The 27,834-nt window shown below is 38.0% G+C and overlaps 1 protein-coding gene across 2 annotated transcripts in view; it reads right to left on the reverse strand.

The window, feature by feature from the left end:
• The window catches only part of ARHGAP15 (Rho GTPase activating protein 15), a 645,466-nt gene that overhangs the window by 237,343 nt on the left and 380,289 nt on the right, over window positions 1-27,834 (reverse strand). For both annotated transcript variants that reach the window (XM_032145612.2, XM_058434361.1), the window contains one exon: window positions 10,886-10,984. In XM_032145612.2, the coding sequence (XP_032001503.1) occupies window positions 10,886-10,984 (99 nt within the window). The remainder of the gene's footprint in view (window positions 1-10,885; window positions 10,985-27,834) is intronic.

Genomic DNA, 27,834 nt, shown 5'->3' on the forward strand with positions numbered 1-27,834 from the left:
GGGGAAACAGATAATGAAACTAGCCATTTAGTCCCAGGCAATAAAGGCTCTATTAGGGAAAGCAAAGCCGTCACTGGAATATTGTGGAGGAAGGGCCTAATGATGTTCAAGAGATCATGGTGGGATGGTTATGGATTTAAGTCAGAGAATATTCCTTGGAGAAGGTGATTCTTCTGATATTCACAAGAGGATGAATGTGAATTTGGCAGATGGACAAAAAGGGAGAAAGAAAAGCATGGGAAAAGAATAGGCCATTGGAAAAATTCATGTACTTGGTATTCCTGGAGCACAGAAAGCAGCTTATAAGGATATGAAGCTGAACAGTAGACAGAGGTCATATGCTTATCCTTTTTTTATGGGGGTAATTAGTGTGAAATTTTGTTTATCCTTATGAGATCAATGAATCATTGGAGGATTCTAAGAGGGGATAACACAATCTTATTTGTATTAAAGAGGGAACATTTTAGCAGCATTGAAAAGAGTGGCCTGGGCAGAAATAAGAACAAAGGCAAAGACCTCCTTAGGAGATTTATCTCAAAAGGAAGTTTGGAGGCCCAATCAAGGTCACAGAAAGTGAAAGGAAGAACCAGATTCAAGAGATAGTAAGAAAGTAGAGCTCATGAGACTTGGTGAATGATTCTGTCTGTAATGAGAGAGAAGAATCTAAGATGTCTAACGTATTTCTTTCTAGGGCAATGGGGAATATAGGTTGTAATGCTGTGGGCTGAGTTAAGAAATAAAATAAGAGGAACATGCTTGTTGGGAAAAGTGATGAGTTTAGTTCAAAAAAGTTCAGTTTGAGGAGCCAGAGGAAAATTCAAGGGTTGTTTCTAGACCACGGATCTGAGTGGAAAAAAAAGAGCTTGAGTAATTATTTGCATATAGAAGCTCTGAAGTCATTGAAGGGCTCACTGAAGCTTTAGGTATAATTGAGATCACCCTGAGAAAACCAGTAGCATGAAATGTCAGAGTCAATAATTAAATCCAGAGGAAATGAATGTTTCTTATGCTGTCAAACTCTAGGCCAAACACATGGACTCCAATATTAGACTATGCAATATCAAATACATGGTCAAATGCCTACCTTCAAGACAAAAAGAAGAAAAAAACTCACTGTTGTCGTGACAATACCATCTGTTAGGTGTGCAACTGTTCTATAGGGAGACTAAAGAGTTAGTCATCCCAAACTGTCAGAAAATGCAAAATATAACAAGAACATCATTTTAAAAGAAGAAAGACAACAGTCCAATTTTAATAACATTGATATATTCAAAGTCTTTATAGAGCTTTTGATAGCAACAGCAGAGTTTAACTCTTTTTTCTGCTAGGAAGTAAATTTGGAAAAATGAAATAATATCCAATAGCAAAATCATGTATTCTGTCTTCATTAACTTCAAATTGATAGATCCTGTGTATTGACCATATATTTCTTATTTTAATTATTGGACAGTGCCTATCAAGTCAAAAAAATTATCATCCAAATAAAAATTTCCTGAGAGATACATGGAAAACAAACAATGAATCAAGAGGGTGATATATTCACAGGGAAGTAAACTAATACAAAACAGCACTAACATGGCATTCCAAGTCTGAATTAAAGGAAAAGATGTGGGGCTCAACTTGCTGTGTGGTTATGGGAACTGAGCCTAAGCCTGACCATTCTCAGGCATGTCAATTACAAGTCATAGTTACCATTCAGTTACTTGATTAAAAACAGCAGGCTATTGGAATTGAAACAATGCCTAATGGGATATGACTTCCTCTGATGAAAATGAGTAGAGGATGGATATTTTAGTAGTTGCTGATGGTTAACTTAAATGGAGTATCCAAAAATCGATGCAAATAAAATCATTAAGGAAACCTAACTTCAATTGTTTAGCATAGCTGGGTATTGATAGAAAGAATGGTACCTTATTGAACAATATGATATACTTTTATCAGAAATTAACTTGTTTAAATGTTTAAAAAGTGGATTTGCAGACCATGTTATTCTCTGAGCTGCCTTCAACCAACAACTGTTGGTGATTGATCTTTCTATACTATCAACTATATGCATGGGTAGCAATGGTGTGCAACTCTCCAATGAGGATTTAAACAATGTTGAATATAATTTATCTGATTATACACCATTTACTGAGAATTCATTATGTGTTAGGTACCATATGAGAAGTTGGCTCATACATGAGGGAGCACATCATGCACTTAATGTAATATTTTAAATATTTTTCTTCTATAAGATATACTTACACCCTAGATCTAGGGCATTATTATTTTCTTAAAAAAGAGTGTGTATTTACATATTGGGTCTCTGGTCTACTATAACCTCAAGAATTCTTCCAGCATTATCATTTCAGAGCTATTTTGGTTTCGCAGAGTTAGGTTTCTTTCTCAAAGTGTCCAGCCCTTGATTTTTTCCATTTGATTTTTTTTTTTTTCTGAACTGAAAATAGGAAGTGGCTTGAAACGTATAAAATCAGGCAAAGAGAGATAAAACAAGAAAATAAATGATTATTGTGAACCCAAGAAAAACATCTTTAACTGTATAGCCTACTCGTCTATAAGATAACCTCCGAAAGAATTTAGAGGAATCTCTAAGACATGAGTCTTTTAAGGAAATGGGTAAAAAGTTCTAAATATCCTGTACAAAAAAAAATGTCATGTTCATTCACAGAGACCACTGCAATTATTTCACCTGGAATCTGTATGTCTCTTTAACCATATATGTGTAGACTAATTGATTAATGCTTAAATTGAGCATACAATTTGAAAGTATAAAAATTCCTTGGAAAATGTCATTTTTTTTTCGTATAAACTTAAAGAACATCATTCATTAGGAAACCCACAAAGGAGTATAATATTTGGGTTTCATTTATAGCTTCCTGAATTAATTTGGCTTATCATTAATTTTTAAACCCTAGGGAAATACCTACACAAATATAATGTATAGATTCTTTTTCTACAAGTAAACAACAAATTATTTCATAAAACAGAATGACACTGTTGTGAAAGTTGATTATTTATTTTTAATCAATCAGTTCAGATTATGTGACAAGAAGTAAAACGTTTGTATTGAAAAGCTACAAATCAGTTTTTGAATGCTAGGGCAAAAAAAATCTGAAAATCTCTGACTGCCTTATTATTATTATTATTTGCTTCTGCTTTTTGAAAACCTGAAAGCTTTCCAAATGCATGCAATTTTTTTCAAATTTTGTAAACATCTGCTTCCAGGGTAAAACATCCTGCTAACTTTCAGCCAAGATTATTTTTATGGTGGAACTATTAAGTTTTGCATATAGGGCCTTGTAATGGGAAAACTCCCAGTCCTAGAACTCCCATTGTGTAAGCGACACCAGTATAGGCTATTTGAGAGTATTGCATCTTGGTAAGTTGAGGTGTTGCATTATTTAAATTCTCCATCCACAATAAGAAGCTAATTTCCTAAGGTCTTAATTTTGGCTCTGTTCCTTCCAGCTGACTCCAGAAGAAAAGTATGTTAAGAACCTAAACTTTACATTGGGGGTGGAGGTTGGAAATTAGGCTGTTATCTGGGAAGAGACATTATTTATTCTGATGCACTGTGGATTTTAAAGTGTGGGAATATCCGCTGACTGATTTGACCAGAGCCACATTGCTGTATTTCTTAGATAGCCTCTCTGGTTGTTGAACTGCACATTTATTCCTACATTAACTTCTGTTATGTTTAAGCTTTCTTTTTTATAATAAGACTGTCATATATTGCTAGACATAGATAAACTCTGTTAAATGTCACTAATAAATATAGTGAATTAATTAATAACCAGTTCCGTATACAGAGTTTGTGAACATTCAATGCATGCCATAAATTGCAAGCTTTAAGTTTCAAGCATTTTCTTGAGCATGAGTAAGTTTCTCTGGGACAGCAAAGCAGGTATCAGGTACCTATGGCGGAGATGGCAGTGTTTTCACTAGTTTGTCTTCTCTTTCTTACAGACCTCACAAGCATGTCCTCTTACCCACATTTGTTTTCTTAATTGCAAAATGCAGCTTTTCCCCCGCCTCTCCACCTTGTCATCTCTGATTTCTTTTGGTTGTCTTTGCCTAGTTTCTCTTTTATACTCTTGCTGGCTGTTTCCTGTTTATTCTTTTTTGATTTTGCCTTCCCCTCGAGCCCTAAATGTGGCTTTCTTACAGACACAGAGGCCCCAGCGTGACTACCCCAAAGAGCCAATTCCAGCTTGGACCCAGCACAACACTATGCTGTCAGGAAGGTGGCAGTCTTTGTGGCTGCATTAAAACAAAACAGAACAAAACACAAAACACCAAAGCACTAAACTGGTCTTAATTTTAACTCAGAAAAGCCAAGGAGATTCACTGCAAACTTTCATGGAGCTTCTTTGAAGATCATCTCCATTGTAAATGCATGCGGATGCCTAACATAGGGCATGAAAAGCAAACACTTGAAAAAAAACAAAAACATAGGTCACTGACCTCAGAAACATTTTTGTTCAGTCCACAAATATTCTCCAGGGAAAAAGAAAAAGTGCTTATCTTGTACTCTTGTTTTTTTTTTTTTTTTTTTTGAGCATGTAATTTTTATCAGTTTGTTTTGTTTTTGTTACTTTTTTTCACTCACTGCTTATAAAACTAGCAAGCAGAAGTCTCTCTGGAACAAGATAGAATCATAAAAGTTTTCAAGAATCTCGTCACAAACTAAACAGTACAAATTGCACATTCTTCATGGAAGTATCAGCCTTTAGTGCGTGCCTGGATCCAACTATAATAGATTATCCCAAAGTGGGAAAGAATGAACAGTAGAAAATTAGCAGAACTGGGAGCAGAGCTTGTCTAGGGAAGGCAATATGATCTGCAGTTTTGGGGCCTGGATTCAAAGGCAACGGGAAACAACTCTGTAAAGTTTGATTTTTGCAAGTAAGCACTCGGTAGGATCTCAAGAGGCAGACTGGTGCGCTGGATCAAATATCAGGAAAATTATGTTAACAACTACAATGCTTGCTACAATACTGTACAATGTGTACTGTACAATAGCTGTACTAACATGCCTGTTATTTATATAACACATACATATGCAAATGCAACATGTATATGGCAAATATTCATGTATTTATTTACATGCCATGTTTTAAATTTTTGTTGGATAAGTATATTCCTGAGTCGAGTAGGTGTCCAGCCACGCTTTCTTGTGATATTAACACACATATCCAAATATTCACATAATTAAACAGGTTTCATTTATAATGTCACAGGCTTGTTAATTTCATATTCTCTCAAACTTCACCTAACAGTAGAGGAATTACCAAAAAAGAAACAGTTAATGTATAATAATAATTTTAGCCATCCTTTTTCCAAGTTGCTATAATCTACCCAAAGATAACTAATTGTTCAAAGTAAACATTCCACTCAGACCACAAAAGGAATCCATTACACAAACATATAATTCACAGTCATTTTTAGTGGGTTGTAAACAGTTTGGAATGAGCATAAAATGGGACAAAAATCAAAGTGAGCATTTTGAAATGAAAAAGTGTTTGCTACAAAAGGTCAGTCCCTTTGCTTGGCAAACTATGTAGAAAAGCCTGGGAAAATGCTGATCACACAAGCAATGAGGGAATTTTAAAGCCAACAGCCTCCTTGTTTCTTTAAACAGACATCGGAACCTATAACTGGATCCTGTCAAACAAACGACAGCAAAAAAAAAATAACAGCTGCTAAGAAGTCAAGTTGAGAGATAAAGTTTTTGAGGCTAAGGACCTTCTCAGAAGTAGACTAAAGGTCTTTCTTAAATCTTTAAGCAAGGTTATGGATCCCAGGGTGGCTTTTAGGCACCAAGTCAAATATGTAACTTTGTGTACCATTCCTGTCATAGTATTTCGTGTTCCAGAAAAAAGACAGATAAAGGGCAAATTTCTTGTTGATTAGCATCTGCTGAGGCATTCTGCAAAGTTGCTTATACCTGGAATTATCACATTTGAAAAACATGGTTTCATTTAAAAAACACTGTGGTCAAAAGCATGTGACATACAATTTCTCTTCCTAATCCTTTTTAAGTGTATAGTTCAGTAATTTTAAGTATATTCACATTGTTGTACAATAAATCTCTAGGTATCATTTTAATGTTTTAAAATAGTTTGGGTGCATATTAACCAGAACCAGGAATCATGAAGGAAGTATGAGTTAAGACATATTCCAAATGAATGCCAATCTAAATTATATTACAAACTTAAAAAAATTGTTATTCTCTTAAACCAAAAATATTTTGGATGCATAAAAATATGTTTACGGGCCAGGCGCGGTGGCTCACGCTTGTAATCCCAGCACTTTGGGAGGCCGAGGCGGGCGGATCACGAGGTCAGGAGATCGAGACCACGGTGAAACCACGGTGAAACCCCGTCTCTACTAAAAATACAAAAAATTAGCCGGGCGTGGTGGCGGGCGCCTGTAGTCCCAGCTACTCGGAGAGGCTGAGGCAGGAGAATGGCGTGAACCCGGGAGGCGGAAGTTGCAGTGAGCCGAGATTGCGCCACTGCACTCCAGCCTGGGCGACACAGCGAGACTCCGTCTCAAAAAAAAAAAAAAAAGAAAATATGTTTACGGTAGAAATATGCTCATTCATCTAGTTAACCCTACTCTTATATAAAATATGTATTTGGCAACATGCATGTTTGGTATTATTGGGTAGAAATACGACTGGTTCGCCACTTAAGGCATGTCCTTTTAGATCTCACACCAAAGGACTCCCTATATTACATAGTCACAATGTGTCAAGAAAATAACTTGCAAAATTAAACCTCTCCTGGTCTTATAATGAAGATAAAACCAGATAAATATGTGTTTATCGTTCAATGTTTATTACATCATTTTTAAGCACACATATTTCCATGCTTTTCATTATTGTCATGGTTCTTCTGTCTTGTAGGGTCTGTTCTTTTTTTTCATAGCACTTATCACAGTTTATGCTAACATACATAATCGTGTCTGTTTGTTTAATGTCTATCTCCTCTGTATTATCAGCTGGTAACATGGAAGATGACACACAGTAGGTACTCCATAGCTATTTGGCTTCGATTACTTCATTTAACCAATATTTATTGAGTGCTTACAAGTTGTCATGTGCTGTATAAAGCTTCTTTCCAAATAATGGACCTCAACAAAGGATAGTCAATTACATGCTTTGCATAAAAAGAACTATGAATTAAGGTCTTACTACTTGTTACACCAGTTTAAAATATATACTTTGTTTAGTTCAGGTCTCCTAGGCCCTTGTATCTAACAGACACAGGTAATCGTATTTTTAAGTAAGCGATTTCTACACATATGATGTCATCATAAACTACACAAAGTGTTCTGTAACATAGTGAAAAATGAACTCCTCATTGCTTATATCTACTATATGTCACAATGCCTTCTTCTACATCAAGCTTTCCCAACCCATGGCTCATGGGTTTGAATGCAGCCCCACACAAATCTGTAAGCTTTCTTAAAGCATTATGAGATTTTTCTGCATTTTTTAAAGCTCATTAGCTATTGTTAGCGTTAGTGTATGTAACGCTATGTGTAGCCCAAGGCAATTCTTCTTCTTCCAATGTGACCCCAAGGAAGCCAAAATATTAGATACCCCTGCCACACATGCTTGTTTCCTCAGACCTCCAAAATAGCATCAGATGATCTCAGGCTTTTGGTCATTGTACCCAGGATATGAATTAAGAATTAGCAGAACCATGTTTTAACATTTTCACAGAAATTACTTTGAAAAAGAAACATAAGTTGAGTTTTTCATTGGCTAATTATGATTTCTCAGATACATGCTCTACAGCTATAAAGGCGAGGCAAGGGGGAAGGATCCACTTGGAAGAGCTTTAAAGACTAATATGCTCCTTAACACTTTGTCTTCCAAATTTTGCTTGTATTTTCAAGGCTCAGCAGACAATGTCAGAAACCACAGAAATGAAGCTAATCTAGTTATAACAGTTGGTGAGAAGGAGAATGCTCTGGTAGTTTAGAGTAATAAAGAGAACCAAATCAAGATAAGGAAACATACTAAACAAGTTATTAGCTAAATTGGTTTACATTCAGTTTATTAATAGATTTTCTTCTAGGCATGTCCAAAAGTTGCAAAATTTAAAATGTAACTAATATCACTTTACCAAGGATGAATAAAGAATGCATCTTGTGCCGAGTACTGGGGAGAATTTCCCTGGAGAGACTACAGAAGCGTGAGCAATTTGGCTCTGTTCAATGCAAACAGGTAAGACAAATAACTGACTGGATGGATGGATGGATGGATGGATGGATGGATGGATGGATGGATGGATGAATGAATGAATGAATGAATGAATGGTGAGATCTGCCTTCCTGATAATGCTTCATTTAAAATCAACCATCTAATAAGCATTTTAGAGATATAGCCTCAATTTATAGATTTTTTTAAAGGAGTAAAAAATAATCACAAGAAAAAAAAAAGAGAAGGAAACAAATCTTTTTTATAACAGCCAATGTGCCGATGTACTGAGTATCAAGACCCTTTCCCTAAGACTGTGAGAGTAAACATATAGTTTTCATTAAATGTTCCTTTCCCATAACTGGTCCATCAGCATTTCCCATGACTCTGCAGTTGAGTTTCTTGGCTGGGAGAGTATCTGGCCATTAGAAGGAGGGATCCAGATATGCTGAGTCCCAGCCATGCTGAGAGACTTGGCACCTTTATATGCTACTTCCTAATACCAACCCCAGCATAAAATGTCATCAGAAGCCTGCATAAACATTGGACTTAGATTCACATAAACTATTTCTGTCCTGAAATGCTTTATGCCAGAATTTCGTAAAAACAACACTTTGAGTAAATAGAATTGGTGTATAAATACAAGAATATTAATCCAACAAAATGATCATAGAAAATTATAATCAAAAGTACACACTTGTATATCTTGCAGTGATGTGAGAGGTTTATCTTGTGCTTCTTAGTTTTTATTGAATATTTCCATAGGGTTCCTTTAAGCTGATGCTGCCAAAGTGCTTTGAATTATCAGTTGCTTTGTGGAATTGGAAAGTCTTTGAGTTTCATTAAAATGCTTAGGAATTATTTTAATAATCATATGTGTGATTAGCGCCTGTTTAGTGCTGGATCTACAAATTCATTTTAAGAGTAAACACAGGGACAATGAAATATAATGCTAGATGTGATTGCTCCAGTCAGCAAAAACATTGTCTTATTTTATTAAAAATCACCAACAAAATGCCATGAACAAAAGACATGGTTTCTATTTATAGACATTTTCTACTCTACAATATTATAATATCTGCACACTGCAAAGTGGCATCTAGCAGAGTTTTTCGTTTTGCCTAGGGTAGAGACATAAATGGAGAGGAATGGAGCGCTTCTTTACACATGCACACATCTTATTATGTGCTTCCCCAACGCCCTGTTTGGATTTTTGGTCTAATATAACAGTGCTCACACTGTCGGCGCTGAGTATTTGTAAGTGGATGAAGATTTCCTGAAAATGATGACAATTTAGTTATTGGAAATAATAACATTATAATATTCTCAGTGATCCATTTTGTCTTTAAGTACTTACTAAAGAATATTTATGCCTAAAAATGTACTTCTAAAATTAAATGAAATTGCAACTTGCAATAAAAACACATTTTTCTCTAAACTCCAATTGACTTCATTTCTCACAGACACCTCTCCTCATGTTCATCCTGCAGTTGCTGCTTTCTACTCTCACTGTACTCTCTGCTCTTCTCTCGGATGTGTTGATAGGCTTTCCCCAAAGTCATTCTCTTTATCCACATTCCCTACCCACTCTTCCCCTTCTTGTTATTCTCTCATTCCCTACTGATAGGGGAATAATAGGATCCCAAGGCTGTCCTTACAGTATAATTAAAGTATGAATTTCCAGGAGTTAGAAATTGCAGACCATTTTTATTATGCCTTTATAATAAAGCCAGGTAACACTGAGAGAATTAAAATGGCTTGTTCCTAGCAGATTATTGGGTAAAGATTTTTTCCCCTTGGTTCTATTGTCTTAAGAGACTAGGAGCTGGAAATGGGAATAGGTTCACCAATCCTTTTTCTGAAAAGACCTCTATCTTTTACATGATATATATCCCCCTAGATCCTTGGAATATGTTGTAAACTTGTAACAGATGGTGATGAAGCCTCACATTTTTATACAATACATTTTTTAAGATTCTGCATCTACTATATGTATCTTCCAGGAAAAATGACCTTGAATGAATGAAGTCATAGTTTGAAGGAAAAACACCCCACAGATAGAGTGGAGTAGAAATGATGATTCAGTGAGGTTTTGTTTTGTTCCCTTCAGTAAGATGAAATAATTTCAGAAGAAAAAGAGAATGTTGAAATAGAGGAATCAAAGGTCATCTTTTGAGGTGTGTCTTTTTATTGTCCCTGAAAAGCCTGTTAGCGTATTCTGTACCGAACAGAGACATGTGGAAGGTGGGATATCACTGTCTGTGATTCAGAATGCTATTTGCTTAACTTGGGTAATGTTGGGGGCTTACCAAAAATTGTTCTGGCACAACTTCTACCAGCATGAATGTTAGGAGGGTTCTAACACTGTGAGTGCTGATATTTTATGAATGTTTTATCACTGGCTTGAAAACAAGAAGTTTGCACTTGAATCAACAGTATGTCAGACAGACAAAATATTTAAAAAAAAAAGAACATTAGTGAGAATTACTAATGTCCCTATTGTAAAAACAAACTGAAGTTAATAAGAAAGTTGATCCTCTTAACTGATCAACGCAAGTCAGGTTTTAACTGCATGGCTTCTCAGACAAATCAAGTGGCACTGCTAACTTGAATATTGGTTGTGTAGAGGGCACAGTAATGGGGGGAACTGCTACACTTTCAGTCACCCACCTCTTTTCTCAACAGCTTCAATGCATTGCTTTACAAACCACGGAACTGTGGAATTTTCACGTTCACACACTTTGTGCAGATGAGAGCCAAAAATTTGATCTGCAAAAGAAACAAAGATGAGCTTCATTAAAATCCAAGCTTGCGTTGTTCTTTAATTTGATTCTGTTTCCATATCCATTGCGTGCTGAAATCTTCATCTTGCATAAGAATTGATTTTTTTTCTTTTTTTTGCTTTATTTCCAAAGTGTCTATGGCAGACATACGAAGACCACAACTCCCTCTTTTATGGAACAGGACCCTGGCCCCAGAGTGAGAAAACTGACGCTCAGCCATCGATTAGGCAGGGATGACTGTGTAAGTTATAGTCTCTCTGGGCCTTAGCTCTGTTGTCTATAAAGGAATGACAAAGAATTAAGAAAATTTTTGCAAAATACTTTATCTTAGTGTCTTTGGTATACTGAGTGTTTTAGAAGTAGTTTACCAGTTAATGGTTATAAAAATTACAATGTTATCAGTATATTTAGGACATTCATTCTGCAACTCAATAGTATATGAGGAGGCAAGTTCCAGGAGACTTGCTTCGAAGTGAATTACTTAGCATTTCTCCCGCCTTGAATCCCCTTCCTCTTCTCTAATCTAACTATCACCTTTCCTTTAGGGCTCAGCTCAGGTCACACTTTCTCTACTAACTCCTTCCTATCTCAGCTTTGTGTCTCCTGTGACATAGGTTCTTTGGAATACCAGATCCTCAGGCTGTTAATAGATGATTCAGGAAAAAGGGCCTGCGAACAAAATGGTTTCGCATCATTAGGTTCTGCAAAGTTAGACAGGTTTCTTTAACGTGTATTTATTTTTAGAGCCTGTGATATGCCAATGTGTGCTGTGAATCTCCATGAGGGGCAGAGGATGCATTATCTCCCAAACTTATTTGAACAACATCCTTTGATTTCAGAGAGCATGTCTCCAGACTAATGTTTCCGAGAATACCCACTGTGAAATCCTAGCCTAGCCTTCTCATTTGGAACATGATTGACGCTACCTTGCATTGTGTATTTACATTTATAATATATGGAATAGACTCTGAAAGCAGATTCTGAGCGTCTGAATCATGTACGTCTTCATCAGTGCTTAGCACAGACTCTGGCCTGCAGTATTTACAGATAGATGTTTGTTTTTTATAATTGTGGTAAAACACACATAACATAGAATTGATCATTTCCACCATTTTTAAATGTACCATTCAGTCGTATTAAGTATATTCACAATGTTGTGCAACCCTCATCACCATCAATTTCCGGGTTTTGCTATTGAGATAGTATCTGTTTATTACTGATAATGAAACAAATATTTAGTGGGTCCAAGGGCTTCCCATTTCACTCAGAATGAAATCAAAGTCCCTACTGTGACTTATAAGGTATTACACAATCTGACCTCCACTGATTAATGGATTTTATTTGAGTCTTTCCTCCCCGTCTTTAAATTTGTAATAGCCCCACATTGCTGTCTCTCATGGCTGCCAAGCACTCTTCTGCTGCAGGGACTTTGCATTTTCTTCTTCATGGAACTCCATTGCCTTAAGTCTCTGATCAAATGGTATCTTCTTATTGTAGCCTTTCCTACCAGCCTTTTAAAAAATGGCTCCACTCCATGCCATTCTCTATGCCATTTTCCCAGCCTTTCTTTTCTTAGAGCACGTATCTCCACTTGACATATGAGACTGGTATGTTTTCTGCTTAGTTGTTTCCCTTGCTTAGAATGCAAAACCCAGGAGAGTAGGAGTCACATTTCAACCATTTATTATTGGATCCTGAGTACCTAGACAGTGTTTGGCACATACTAGAAGTTCAATAAACATTTGTAGAACGATGGACTGCAAGGCATCATCTTAACCATCAGTGGAGGTAGTCAATACATTTTTTAAAGTATATGTAAAATTAGATAGAATAATAGATAATGCAGCATAAAATAATGTTCAGTGATATATATTGTTATAAGGGGATACTCAAAATGGAGTGTAGAGAGAATTCAATCAATTTTCATTTATTTCTTAGGAAAACATAATGGTTTGAATTGGTGACAACCCAACATGGAGGGAACAATTAAAGCTAAAACACTATTAATAATACACTCCAGGCCAGGCATGGTGGCTCACACCTGTAATCCCAGCACTTTGGGAGGCCAAGGTGGGCGGATCATGAGGTCAAGAGATTTAGACCATCTTGGCCAACAGGGTGAAACCCCGTCTTTACTAAAAATACAAAAATTAGCTGGTCATGGTATCATGTGCCTGTAGTCCCAGCTACTCAGGAGGCTGAGGCAGGAGAATTGCTTTAACCCGGGAGGGAGAGGTTGCAGTGAGCTGAGATCGTGCCACTGCACTCCAGCCTGGCAACAGAGTGAGACTCCGTCTCAAAAAAAAAAAAAATACTCCAATATGGGAATGTGCATTTTTATCCAAGCAACAGAAAGAAGCTCAAAACACATGGACATAGTAAAGAGAAGTGGGAAATAATAATGGGCATTTGCTTTGAATACTTTGGTAAAGTAACAATGACTTGTTCAAAACACTGTGTAACCACTCTAAGAAAGAATGATATAAAATATTATCTAGGAAAAAATAACCCAGTAGATCAGATCAAATGATTTACATTGTCTGGAGATTACAGTCAGGAAGAAGAATTGCTATAAAGTAAAAAACCCATTAATGGATTTTATTACTCAAATCAATTTCACAAATATTATCTTCTATCTTCACAGCAATGAGGTAGGCATACTTGGTTGTAAAAACAATTTCAAGAAGTTTGTAATATTATAGGGGGCTAATAAAAGTATTCAAAGTATATACAAAAAAACAATATAGCAGGTGTCATAGAAGGTACTGAATGCTAAGAAAAATATCCTTTAGTATAAGGTCTTTTTGTGTCATTTAGTGTAGATGTGGTATGCAGTGTGTGTATGTTTGTACAACAGAGAGTGGGAGAGAGAGAGTTTGTGTTTGGAGAAATTGTTTTTTTTTTTTTTTTTGACAGGTGGATATAAGAAGATACAGACAAGAGCATTCCAGGGAATTTACTCTTTTATTCATTTAGTTATTTGCAAAAGAACATCTTGAGTGGCTATACTGTGTTTAGAGCTAGGAAAGGCTCTGGTAATATAACAACCAAGACTCATTCCCTATTTCCTAACACTTTGCCCAGTAGAGGCAGTATATAAGTAAACAGGTAAGAACATTTTATCGTGAGAAAACTGCTATAACTGGGGAAACGCAGAGGCAATGTGGGAGCATGTGGTGGGGCATCAGACCAGCCTTGAGTGCTTCCCTTTTCTGAATAACTGAATCCTCAAAAATAAGGAAAGACAAGTAAAAGAGGGAACAAAGAGCATTTTGGGAAATGAAAGAAAGTAAACAAATGCATGAATGATGGGAAGAATGACAGGAAGACTGGGGTGTGCTGAGGAATACATTCACTCTTAGAGAAATCTTGATTCACTCTTAGGGAAGTCTTTTAAAAGAGATGGGGGTTATGTTATAAAGCATCTTACATTTTGCCAGGTAGGTTAAATTATTTGAAAATGTACAGATACCATTGATTTTCTACATATAAGTAATTCCTCTCCCACCTTCTTTCTTGTTTTCAGAAGCCACTCATATGACAGAACCTGAAAATCATCTCTATTGATTTTTACCTGCTCTGCAGCTTTGGGTGATTAGATAGCTCTGGTCAATGAAATGTCTAGGAAAGTGACTCAGGACTATACAGGAAAAGATTTTTTTCCCCCGAAGAAAGGAAAGGGATATATAAGAAGTCTTTTTTCTTTTTTTAAAATCCATCTTTGAATATCATTTTGCAATGACATGATGCTTAGAGCTATTGCAGCAATCTTGTCACCATGAGACAATGAGTGCTAAGAACAGCAGTTAATGTATTAAAAATAAGCAACAAAAACTTGAGACCCTGATGACATTTCTGAGCTTTTAAACCAACACTAAAACACCTTATCTAGACTTATTTTCATATGAAATAAGTCATTTTTAACTAGGTATTCTATTATCTGCAGCCAAAAGCATATGATGTGACATTAGGAAGTGATTGTGGTTTTTGAGTAAAGTGAGCATTATAATCATCCTCTACTTGAGAAGGTTTACTTGGTAGCACTTTGTAAAGAAAAGGGAGGGCGAGGGGTAATATAGTGGGGAAGATGAAGCACAAAGAGATTAGTTAAACGACTAATGTGATTGCCTATGAAAGATGTTATAAGGACCAGAATCAGGATAAGGGTGTGATAGGTGTAATCACTGTGCACAATCCTTCTTGTCTTCTCTGAATTAGATGTATACATTCACCTCCTTTGCCATGGAACCATCTCGTACCACCCACTAGAGTGTGCAGTGTTTATTTTCCCCCATTTCTTTGATACTGGGCTTGGCCAAATGTCTTCTTTGGAATGATGTAATCTGAGTGGAAATGCGTCAGTTCCAGACTGAGGCCTTAAGACACATTGCAGATTTCTATTCATCCTCTTGTTTCTCTGCTATTGCCAAAGAAGAGCTTCCCTGGGTAGCTGCTGCCCCTTCAGCCTGGGTTCCAGAATAAATACATATGGCACAGAACTGAGGCCAACCCTTAGTGAAGAGAGAAGTCCAGTCAGACCTGCAGCTTAAAGCAGAGCGGCCCAGTGAAGCCTGCACCACAGACACATGAGAAATAGGCGCTCCATGTTATATGCCACTGAGATTTTATGTTTGTTTGTCATGTAGCAATAGCTTACTCATATAGGTGGTGATGAGTCCAGGGTTTTGGTGAAATATGATCTAAGCTATGCTGTGAGAATGAAAACAAAGAGGGTTGGCAGGACATGGAAACTAAAACTGGAGAGTGAACAAAACAGAAAAAAAAAGTTCTAAATTTGCTACGAATGTGGAGTTATGCCTTCAGTTTAATTTCAATCCTCAGGAGGAGTCTCAAAGAAAATTACTTTCACCTTAAAATTTAAACTATTTATGCCTTACCAAATTTTATGGCACCTCTTTTGCACTCTCTCCAGATTAATCCAATTCTATCCAATTCCATTCAGTGACTATTTAGTGAACACCTACCATGTGCTCTGTATTGTAAATAATGCAAAGCTTGCTTTATTCACTCAGTAACTATTTCATGCAGGTTATAAGCCAGACACTGTGCCAGCCTGAAAATGTAATGATGCACCATCTCCTACAGTTTAGGGGGACAGAATAACTGTCACAAGCAGCTACAACATAATGTGACTAATGCTATTGCAGATACATGTAAAAATAATAGTGAGGGCTTATTGTACAGTACACTAAGCCAAGCAGGGCTCAAAGTACTTTATATATTATAACATTTAATTCTCACATGCATCCGCAACCTTTGAGCTTAGATACTATCATCATCTTCATTTTACAGAAGAGGGAACTAAGGCCCGGAGATATTGAGTTATTTGTGAAAGGTCACAGAGCATTAGGCTCTTGGAGGAGGGAGGATGGGGACCTGAACTAAGACAATAAACCTGACATGGCAAGAAGGGGTGATTCAGTGGGGTTTGGCAAGAAGGGGTGATTCAGTGGGGTTTGGCAAGTGGGTGTAGGAGGTGAGCTGATCCACCAGGTAAAAGTGACTTCCAATCTCCTTGCTTGAGTGGAGAAGACAGGATACAGTTACTTGAGGGTCTTGAGAGTGGAAATGGAATTTCAAATGCAGCAGAATGGTTATGAGAGATCAAGATGAAAAGTGTTCGCTGGATTTTGACAATTTGAGGATATGAGTGACCGTAAGAAAAATGGTTTCAGTAGAAGAGTGAAACTGAAAAGCAGATAGTTGTAGTTAAGACTTGAAGAGAAGGTGAAGAAGTAGAGACAGCAAATAGACTCATCTTTTAAGAACTTTAGAGGTGAAAAGGCTAGCATATGGGGACTAATTAGTTATAAGGGGAGATAAGACCTGGAGGAGGATTTTGAGTTGGGATGGATAGGAGAGAATTTCAGCTACAGAGTATTTTTTATTGCCAGGGAGCTGGGTGAAGTACACTGCTGATTATTTTTAGTGGTTATGATGTTGGAAGTGGGGGAGGTACATTACTGCCACTTACTGGGTGGTCCAGGCAAGTGCATCCAGTCCCTCACAAGGGAAAAACTGCCATTGGTGTCTTAGTGAATAAAGAGCCTAGACATCTGGAATTTCACTAGATAGAGGGCAGATGTTTGCTTTCCCCAGTTACCAGCAAAGCCAAAACTGTTATTCTCACTTATAGCCTCTCTTGCAACTTGCCGTACTCACCCAAGAAGGTGGGGCTCTGGAGTACAAGAACATAGTATCTCAGGTGAACTTGGTTACATCAAAGGTCACCATGTGCCCCAAGCTTGAACAAAGCAATGCTGCTTCTACAAAACTTAGAATTTGGATACTGAGAGATGAGGTGGTTGTTTCTAGGGATGAGAACTCTAGGCTGACTACACTTAAACCCTGGGGGCTGGGACAGCCAATTTGGGAAGATGCTTATGTGCCGCAGATGAGCAGACACAGGAACTAGTTTGCCGGGAGAGGCAAATGGAACAGATCCAGCTCAGCTCCTGACTTTCCAATGCCTACCCCAGGCACTCTGTATCCTTGCCATGGCACTTGCCATACCCATGTCATGAGCTCCATGATACCATGAGATCCCCTCCCACCCATTTCAATAGAACTCTTGAGTAAATTTCTGTTTATTGCAAGCAAATACACTTGGCAAAAATATGGATGTAGCATTGGCCAAATGTTTCAAGAAAGGGATTACTGTCACAATAGGACCAGGTTTGGCAAAATAGCTCAATGGGATCCACTGCTTACAGATGACACTGGCTAGGAAGAGTATTGTAGATATCAATTGGTCTTGCTGGTTCTGTGTCTACCCTCCTATTCTCCGGCAAGAATACCCTGAGATTCCCTTGGGGATGGTCCTTTCTCATTTTGCTGCCATTTGTTTTGGGTAGTGATGACTCCACCCCCTCCATCTCCAGTGACGAATAGGCATTTTATCTTCTTGGCCACAGTAATTGGTTCAGGCATTAACATGTGGCCCAAGTGGATCCTGTCAAGTAAATCCTGAGACTTTTTCTGATGTTACTGGGGAAGAGGAACCCTCTTTTTATGAGAGATGTTAAACTATGAAGATATGAGTCTGATCTTCTAGATGCTATGCTGCCACCTCTGGAAGAGTGGAAAACAGAGCTGAGTGATGGAAGACAAATATATTTGATAGCATTTTGAACTCCTAGATCCAGTCATGCCTGAAGCTATCCCTGTCCCTTGGACTCTTCAATTAAGTAACTCAGTAAATTCCATTCTGACTTTTACAGTTTAGACAAGTTTCTATCATTTACAGTGGAAAGAATGTTGACTACAACATTAGCCTTTGACAATGAATTAAATAATTGAGAAGAGATGATAATGCACATCACGTGGCTTTGCAAAGTAAATAGTGCTGTCCAAAGAAAGGAAATCAGAGATTTAACTACACTGTCATTGTTGAATTTAAGTGCTGCTGTAGGATTGCTCTCCATTTGTAAATCTAATACACCTAGAGTTTCATACACCAAGGAGGATAATTCAATGATAGAAATCTATTTGAGCCATGGAAACTTCTATCTTAAAATAGTATAAAAAAAGGGAGGGACAGAGAAGGCATTCTGTTTTCCAGGCAAGCATTAATGAACTTTGTCCCCTAAATGCTCATGTCTCTTGTCCTGGAACAACATTAAGGATTATTTCTACTCTCCTCTTCATTCTCCTCTTCATTACAAAAACAAACAAACAAACAAAAAAAGGAACACTTCCAGAACCCTGAGCTCCTGACTTCCCACCTATATTCCCATCTGTGTGCTCACCGGTAATCCCTTCTTCTTAACAATCATAAAAATATGCATATTATTTAGAAAACACCTCTTGCTAGGGGTGCCAATATTTTTGGAATCTTCTGCAAACACCTGTGACCTTGGCCAGTGTGATCATTCTATCTTCATCCCATCGTTTCAGCACTTAATGACCAGGGGTGGCAGGATATACATTGGTTGGGAAAAAAAAAAAATTCATTTTCTGCAATTTTTCTTTGAAAGCATCTTTTGGTGAGAAAAATAAATAGACCTTCCACACGACTGCCCTTATAAATCATGTTGTTTACATAATGAATTAGTGTTTAACTAGAGAATGGTGGTTTTTAATCTTTAAGCTCTCAAACTTTTGACCGATTTTGTTAGTTCATCAGCATAGCCAGGTTAAGTCTTCCAGATTACAAATTAGTTTCATTCTCCCTCATCACTGCTATATGTTTTTTGACAAATTATGGAAAGAACACCCGGTAATGGGATCTCTGTCAGTTAGATTCCAAATGAATCAAAACTATGAGGATAACTGCTCAACAGAGGCAGTTAAATGTTCAAATAATGTGACGGTGTTATCATCATTTACGCAGGAGACAGTCTCTACAGGCTTTTCAAAATGATGTGACTCTGCTTTCAGGAGAGAGGGCCATTGCAGTGATTCTAGTAAACTTTAAAAAGGAAGAACAAAGAACCTAGAAGGACACACACGTGAGGAATACAGAGCAAAGCAGAAAACAATAATGGCAGCCCGAATGGCTCAGTCACAAAACCAAATCAGACAATTATCCAACTATCGTGGTAACGACATATATTGGTTAAGGTTTCTGGCTGCAAGCAACAGAACAATACAACAACACTGTGGCTGTATTAAGCAAAGGAAAGTTTATTTGAATGATGTTGAGGGGTGGAAGTAGGAAGGAATTCAATGAATTTATAAGAGGCTAGGGGACCAGTCTTGGAGATATTCAGAAATGAAGATGCTTAGCGGAGCCATGAAATTGGAAGAAAGAAAAAAAGGGACTCTTCTGACTCTGGTAGCTGGGTCAGAGTGCTCATTTCATGGCCACCACCAGCATCAGCATTGTCATAATAACTTCCAATCATCAATCACTCTAGATTGGAAGTTCCTCTAGATGATGCTTCGTTGATCAGGATTATGTTATAAAAATAATGGGTGGGGAGAGAAAATACAGCCCTCGTAGTTTCCATAGTAGGTAGCATTCACTTAGAATTTTTCTCCCACAGAAATGCCACACATATGGGCAGATTATTTCCTAGTAAGTTGTTATAATGGAGAGGCAGTAGATATTGGAAGACAAAATCGTATTCAAAACACTGGTGATTTCAGCAATTTAATAATTCCATCTTTTGATTTTAAACTATAAATTACATCTGTTTTTCCTTTTGAGAATTGGTTTTCAGCGGCTGGAGTGCAGTGGTGCAATCTCGGCTCACCACAACCTCCGACTCCCTGGTTCAAGCGATTCTCCTGCCTCAGCCTCCTGAGTAGCTGGGATTACACGCATGCGCTAGCACACCCAGCTAATTTTTGTATTTTTAGCTGAGATGGGATTTCACCACATCGGCCAGGATGGTCTCCAGCTCCTGAGCTCGTGATTCACCTGCCTCGGCCTCCCAAAGTGCTGGAATTATAGGCGTGAGCCACCATGCCCAGCCTCTACTCTCATCTTTTATATTTTCTCCAGTTCTGTTCCCACCATCTTTTCTTTTCCTTTAAAGTGCTCACAACATGAGCCCCATGTCATGTAACTTTCCCAAAACTTTACTGAGAATGTTTGGAGAAATGGGTGACTTCTGTTAGTGCTATAGTTTATGGAATGGACTATGTTTTTGAATCAAGACACAGAAAAATATACCTAATGCTAAAACACTACAGAATATATTGTAAGTGCTTCAGGAGGTACTGCGTTAACTTATGATGCTTTGCGGCTTTGATTAGAAATATCGGGTGCTGCTTTATGTTACATAGACATCAATAATCAGGCCGATTCTCTGCTGAATCTACGACATGCACTGGAAGTAAACCTCTCTCATTGCCTTGTTTACTTAATTTTTTTCATAAGAGGCAAGTACAAGAAAAAGCTTAATTACTTTAACTTCTGAGTAGTTTGGAATCTAAATAAATAGGAGTTACCAAATATATGCACTTCTGTGAATAGTTTTCCCCCACATGTTTATTCATATTTTTGCATCTCATCAAACCTAACAGATTCTAAAGTCTCTAGTGATAATGACAATATCTGCTACGGAGAGACTAGCCTGGGGGAAGAGGATCTCCCTGAACAAGGATAGCTGAGTTGCTGCAGCTTTCAAATGAAGCTGGACATTTAGCTGCAGGGGTAGCACCTTTTGACCAAGGCAGCCCAAAGATAAGTTTCAGGGATGGGACTAACAGAAGAGTAAAGTTCTTCCCAGCCCTTTCTATTCTTTCTCTTTATTCCTTTTTCAGGCTTCTAGCAGTCTTCAGTTTTCATAGTTTCATTCTCAACCCTAAACAGTACTTCTGTGAAGTACCCTTTGGCCCCTCGTTTTCAGCTCCTAAACTCACCTGGAAATAGACGTCAACCCAATTTTGGTCTGACTAGTGCAATAGGCATTTTGGTGATTATACCAGCCAGGAAGAAATTTGCATCTTAAAGAGTTATTAACCAAATGGGACAATGTGCATGAAGTTCTTCTATATTTATCTACTCAAGGCAAGAACTTTGTCAATACTTTGTACCTAACTCTCTCACCCTCTGCTCATCTAAAGCAGCATCACACACACACACACACACACACACACACACACACACACACACACGTATGTCAGCAAACAGAATCACAATGGCATAGAGAATGGTCTGACCAAGTAAATCCTTTATGCATTTTTGGATTTATCCATTGAATCTAACCATCTGTGAGTATTTTTCAATGCCTACTGGGGATGGAGTAGTGAAAAGAACACTCTCTGTCTTCACAGAGTCTATATGTAAATGGGGAAAATAAACATGAACACATATTAACATATAATATAATGTCAGATGGTGATAAGTGCTATGAAAAAATGAAGCAAGGTAGAGAGACAGAGAGCTATTGGTGTTGCCGGGGAAGGCATCTCAGGCAATGGCATCTGAGCAGAGACCAAATGAAGTGACCGACTGAGCCATGTAAATACAAGGGGAGCAGCAAGTGTATAAAGCTGCTGGTGTAAGCCAGGTTCCTTAGAGGAGGAGCAGGAAGGCCTGGGTGGCTGGAGTGGCATGAACAAGAGGAAGTATGGCTGGGGACAAAACATAAAAAGTAGCCTCAGGGTCAAAGCAGGTAGGACCCTATAGGTCACAGGAAGGACATACATTAGATATTAAGAATGAGTTTCTTCTAAGTAATTGGAGATTATGGAGGAGGGGGGTGACATGATATGATTTACATTTATAAATGATCCTTCTAATTGCTGTGTGAAGCCTAGATTTAAGGGGGTTAAGATGAGAAGTAGGAAGGCTAGTCAGGGGGGTAGTGAAATATAGGAAGAGATGACAGTGCTTGGATAAGAATGATTCCAATGGAAATAATCAAAAGTGGTTGAATTTAGAATATATTTTAAAGGTGGGATCTACTGATGAAGGAAAAGACGGAGTAGAAAGCGGGGGTGATCCCAGGTGGCACATGGCAGTAATATTTCCTGAGATAGAGGACACATGGGATCTGAAGAATCAAGGATTACTCTAGATAAATCTGAGATGTCTACAAGGCACCCCAAAAGACATGAAATCAGTATTTGAATATGCAAGTCTGAAGTTTGAGACTGATGTTTTAAGTTTGGAAAGCATCAAGCTCTAGATGGAATTTGAAGCTGCATGAATGGTATATTTCAACTCTGAATGTTTAATGTCCAATAGTCTGAGAATAAGAATGAAAAGAGAAAAGAAGTCCAAAGCCTTAACATAGGGGTAACCCAACATTCTGAAGATGGGGAGAAGAGCAGGGTCCACCAAAGGGGCACTCACTGACATGAGAGTTTCAATAGGAAGGAATAAGAAGCTGTAAATAATAACTCTAAAACCACTGCAAGACTTCACGTCCAGCTTCATTTCCTTATTTCTTTCTAACTCCTGGAAGTACGGAGTTCAGTAAAATAGTATCTGGTCTACTAGATACAGCTCACAGCCCAGTTGGAAGATATTAAAATAATGAAATTACAGCTTTCGGATAAAGAGAAGGTAGGACTAATTGAGAATGATGAAGAAAGGGATAGCTTTGTGGCACTGATAACTATGAGTTGGAAGAGTAAAAATGATTACAAGTTTACTAAGTAGAGGAAGCTACAAAATGATATTCAAGGTGTACAAAACTTTACATGGTAGGAAAAGATTAATGCAGTTTCTTCTACTTGTATTTATATTTATCGCATTTATTATATTACATGCCTTCTGGTTGCCTAATGAGTGCATAAATGTATGAATAGATTAAAAGATAAATAAGAAAAAAATTTACAAAAGAAAATTATTTCTTTTGATATTAAACAGCTTATAATGTTTTTATTTTTTAAGGAAATATACCCTAATATTTCAATATTTTTTTCTAACAAACCACAGTAGGACAGATTAGTCTAATATTTTTTCTCTAGGTTGTAGTCCAAGAAACTGATTTCTATCTAAAGATTGTAATATGAGCACTTGAGTATGAGGGAAATATATTTTCATTGTTTGCTTTCATATATTTCGAATAATTAACATGACCAAATTTTGTTCAGCTGACTGTTGACATACATTGTGGATTGATATTTTCTGCTTTTCATTTGCCTGTCATCATCTTATTAGAATTACGGAGAGGGCCAGCAAAGGAAGGAAAGGGTAATACAATTCAAAGGTTAAGTTCTGCTACCTTCTGCCATATTTGTGTGCTCTTTACATACTTTGAATAGAAAACTGTCCATGAAATTCACATGCTCAATTATATAACTTACTATAATTAATCGGAAGTTAAAACTTATCAATTAGATTGTCACTTACTTTACTAAGTAGGAACTTTATAGGGGGATTAAAACTACTGTGAAATTATTAATTGCATTTGAGTGACAAGTCTGAGGAGAAAATTTGGTACACAGAATTTATTCAGGTAATTAAAAATACTAAATGATTTATCTTTAAAGCACAACTTATATGGACTAAAGCTGGAAGTGTCATTCAGTGATTGAGAAGAGTTGAAAGATTCTTTTGGGTGGGGAAAGTATAGAAATTTTGACTCACTCTAGATTAAAGTAAAACCTAGGAAAGAAGACTGTACTTTTCCTAATATCAGCATAGATTTGTTAGAATCCCAGGTGGTACGACTTCAATTTATTTGCATGAATGCATAGTTCAATAAGAAAAGACTCAAATTTAGTTGGAGTAAAACTGCTTAATGATTTCAAATATTACTTTAATATATTAATATAACAGGTTTGAATATCGATAATGGAGTCTCTTTCATTTGGGTCTTAAGGGTGTTCTCAAAGCCACTAGTGCCGAGTGCTAGGTATGCACTGAAGCACCTAAGAGGAAAGCACTTTAGGTTAAAAGCACTTTCTCTCTCAGCCTCGGGTTAAAAGCTATTTCAGGATTCTGTTAAAGGCATTCTTTAGTCCTCAGCTTCAGCTTAAAAGTGGCTTTGATGAAAAGTGCTTTGAGGCAGGTAAAGGATTTTTTAATAAACCATATGAAGAGGCAGGGAATCATGTGGTTCTGCGGAAGGGCTGGCTAATTCCATGGAGGTGTGATGTAACCTCTGCTCGGGGATGCCCATTCCCCATGGGCTGTGATCCGCTGAGCACTGTGGTCCGCTAGTTATTCCATGCAAAGAAATTGAAAAACATTTCCAGGAATGTAATTGGAGAGAAGTAGTTATGAGCCCAAATTAGCAGGCCATGATGCACACATTTCTGAAAACATTTTGTCTCATTTGGGCTTCCAGTCAAACACAGTGTGTGTTTCTCATTTTTCAGTTTCTACTGCAGAAAGTGACAATGCAACAACATTTCTAAAACACCTTATCCTGTCCCAAAGTTGCCCACCAAACTGAATGAATAGGTATCATGCTGTGAGATGCTGCTTTGTATATTGCTCATTTTCCAGGTTTGTTGCATGCTTGACAGTTATGTTTCCAGCTACTGGGACCTCTTATGGAGGGAGGGGACATAGAGAAGGAATGGAGTATCTCAGTTGGATCTGCCTACTGAATTGGCAGAATGATGTTCACCACCGTGGATGCTTACTTGCAAGAGTTGACATTAGTTGGTAAAACACAGTCAGGAGAAATTGTGAACTCCTGAGATATGGCAAATGGCACATGTACTCTGGCTAAGTCCCAGGGACTAGGTCTAATTTCTGTTGAGGAAAGAGCCTCAGACACAATGGAAAGAAGCTACTTTCTCACCTTGTGAGATTCAATGAGTAAGAGTTGTTGCTTCAGGCCCTAAAAAAATCAGGTGCACCATGCAGGCAGGGTGGGGAGAAGAGCAGCCTTTTTGTTTCCTTGGAGACAAAGTGGACTAGAAATTCAGTGGGATCCAGATGGATGGAGCACATTCTGGCACACGGAAGGTTTTGCAGGCTTAGGAGCCCTGGCCAGTACCTAGGCAGGGAAGCAGGTAACTGTCAGAAGGTGCTGGCTGCACAGCCGAGGTGAGGTGCCTCCTTCAGGCAGCTTGCGGGTAGTAAGGATATAAAAGAGAAAGGAATGAGAGAGGAGAACACGATGGGGCAAAAGACAGTATTCATCAGATTGTGCAACACACTTCAGGGACTCCCTTGAGTAGCTGAGGAGGCAGAGAAAGGCTGTGTTGTGATTACACAGGAGGGAGCCATGACTTGGGAAATTTGTGCCGTAAGGTCAGTGTTACTCCGTTCATACCCACAGCTGCAGGGGTCTTGGCCATTGCGATTATGCAGGAATTAACTCAAAGTAGATAACAAGTACCAATTTCATAATATAGCCTTCTAGTGGAGCCAAGTTTTGGGGGTATGGAGGTGATTTTCTTGAGACAGAATATTTCCTTCCAAGCAAGCCGGAATGTCTAATTTTGAAGGACGGAATCACAACTTATACATCTCTGTAGGCCCAGTGCCCAGCCTATGGCTTGCCACATGCTAGGTCCTCAATACATGTTTTCAAAATAAATAAAAACAAATAACAAACATTAAATGAATAACAAAATTGCCTATAAAGTAGAACACAAACTCCTAAGCCTGGAATTGTGCAAAACACTTGCCACAGACACTTCTTCTCATCAAACTCTTTATATTTCATCTAAGGCTGTTCCCAGGCTTTCCTATGATTGTGTACCTCAAATGTCTCACCCATTTTTACACAAGTCCAAGTCTCTAATTCAAGGCTCAGTTTAAAGACCATAAAATCATAAAAGCATTAATCTTTCCCACACTTTTCCATGTGTAATTTCCCCAAATTTGTGACCTAAATACGCCTTAAAGCATTTGACATCTGATATATTACACCGTAGTTTTTGTGCATTTATCTTCCTTACTCACTTCCTGGGGACCTTGCTTTATGTAGCTTTGTATCCTCTAAGAATACAGTTGCTCAGAAAACACATGTCAGTAGGCAATAGGAATAACAATCACACCTGTAGCATAAAGAAATGCAAGCATAGCCCTTCATCCTCATCATTGGACAATGCCTGAAAAAGTTATAATCACAGTCTAGGCGCACAGAGTGTTCCAAATGCTAACTGTATTTTAATGCAACGTCACAGAAAAATCTCATCATATATTATCTGTTTTGCAATTTTCAGAATGTGTTCTCTGCAGTCAGGTGAAGGACTGGTATGCAATACTAAGTAGAACTGGGAGTAGAGTATAACCATCAATAGCTATTGCTTGCTACGCTACTTGCTTTTTATAAAACATTACCAGTCCTGAGAAGTATTAGCTGGAGAATGTAAAGAAAGAACATTCCATCATCTTGCCCAAATTCACAAAACAAGTAAGTAGCAGAGCCAAATCTACTTCAAAATTTGGTAATCTTTATGGTTCTGCAATACTCCGTTTTCCTGAATAAGTAAAATACTTACAGCTCTTTAAATAGCACAGGAAGGGTCTTGGTTGCCCCTTTCACTAAAACCTATGACTTCCCATTATACACACCCAAGCACAAAAAGGAAGAGATTTTCTTCATGTACTTAATTATTTCAAGTGTGCTTTACATACTCAAACATTACATAAAACTAATACAGTCATTGTGCTGTAGTATCTCTTTCTCCCAAGAACGAACTACATATTTTCTTAGATGTTCTTTGTGTCTAGGATTCTAGGCTGGTCATAATGGGGGCAAAAGGCTGAGCCAAAAGGCTAACCCCTCCCTAGCAGAGTCTTCCTAGACCACTCCTAGCATGCAGATGGTATGCCAAGTTGATTAGCGCAGACTCTCTCTAGCAGATCTCTGATCGATGTCTGTGGTCCTGGTCAGCAAATGAAACTGAAGCTCAACATACACGTTCATGGCAGCTTCTCAGAGAGTTGCATCTGGGAGGCCAGAAAGAATCCACACACAGACACACAGGGCCGGGCACAATGGCTCACGCCTGTAATCCCAGCATTTTGGGAGGTTGAGGTGGGTGGATCACTTGAGGTCCAGAGTTCGAGACCAGCCTGGCCAACATGGTGAAACCCCATCTCTACTAAAAATACAAAAATTAGCCACGCATAGTGGTGGGTGCCTCCAGGAGACTGAGGCAGGAGAATTGCTTGAACCTGGGAGACGGAGGTTACAGTGAGCCAAGATCGTGCCATTGCACTCCAGCCTGGGTGACAAGAGTGAAACTCCATCTCAAAACAAAACAACAACAACAACAACAACAAACAATCCATGCACAGAAGCTTCCTCTAGGCTTTGGGTAGTATTCATCAGTAATAACTGATTATAGGAACAGATGGCTTTGGCCTGTCACAGGGAAGTGCTTTCCACTAAGACTTGATCCCAAAGTCTTTTTTTTGAGAGCTCAACATACACGTTTACTCTTGACACCCAGGCTGGAGTGCAATGGTGCGATCTTGGTTCACTGCAACCTCTGCCTCTA

The sequence above is a fragment of the Hylobates moloch genome, unplaced genomic scaffold (assembly GCF_009828535.3).
Source record: "Hylobates moloch isolate HMO894 unplaced genomic scaffold, HMol_V3 SCAFFOLD_24, whole genome shotgun sequence".
NCBI classification, from domain to species: Eukaryota; Metazoa; Chordata; class Mammalia; order Primates; family Hylobatidae; genus Hylobates; species Hylobates moloch.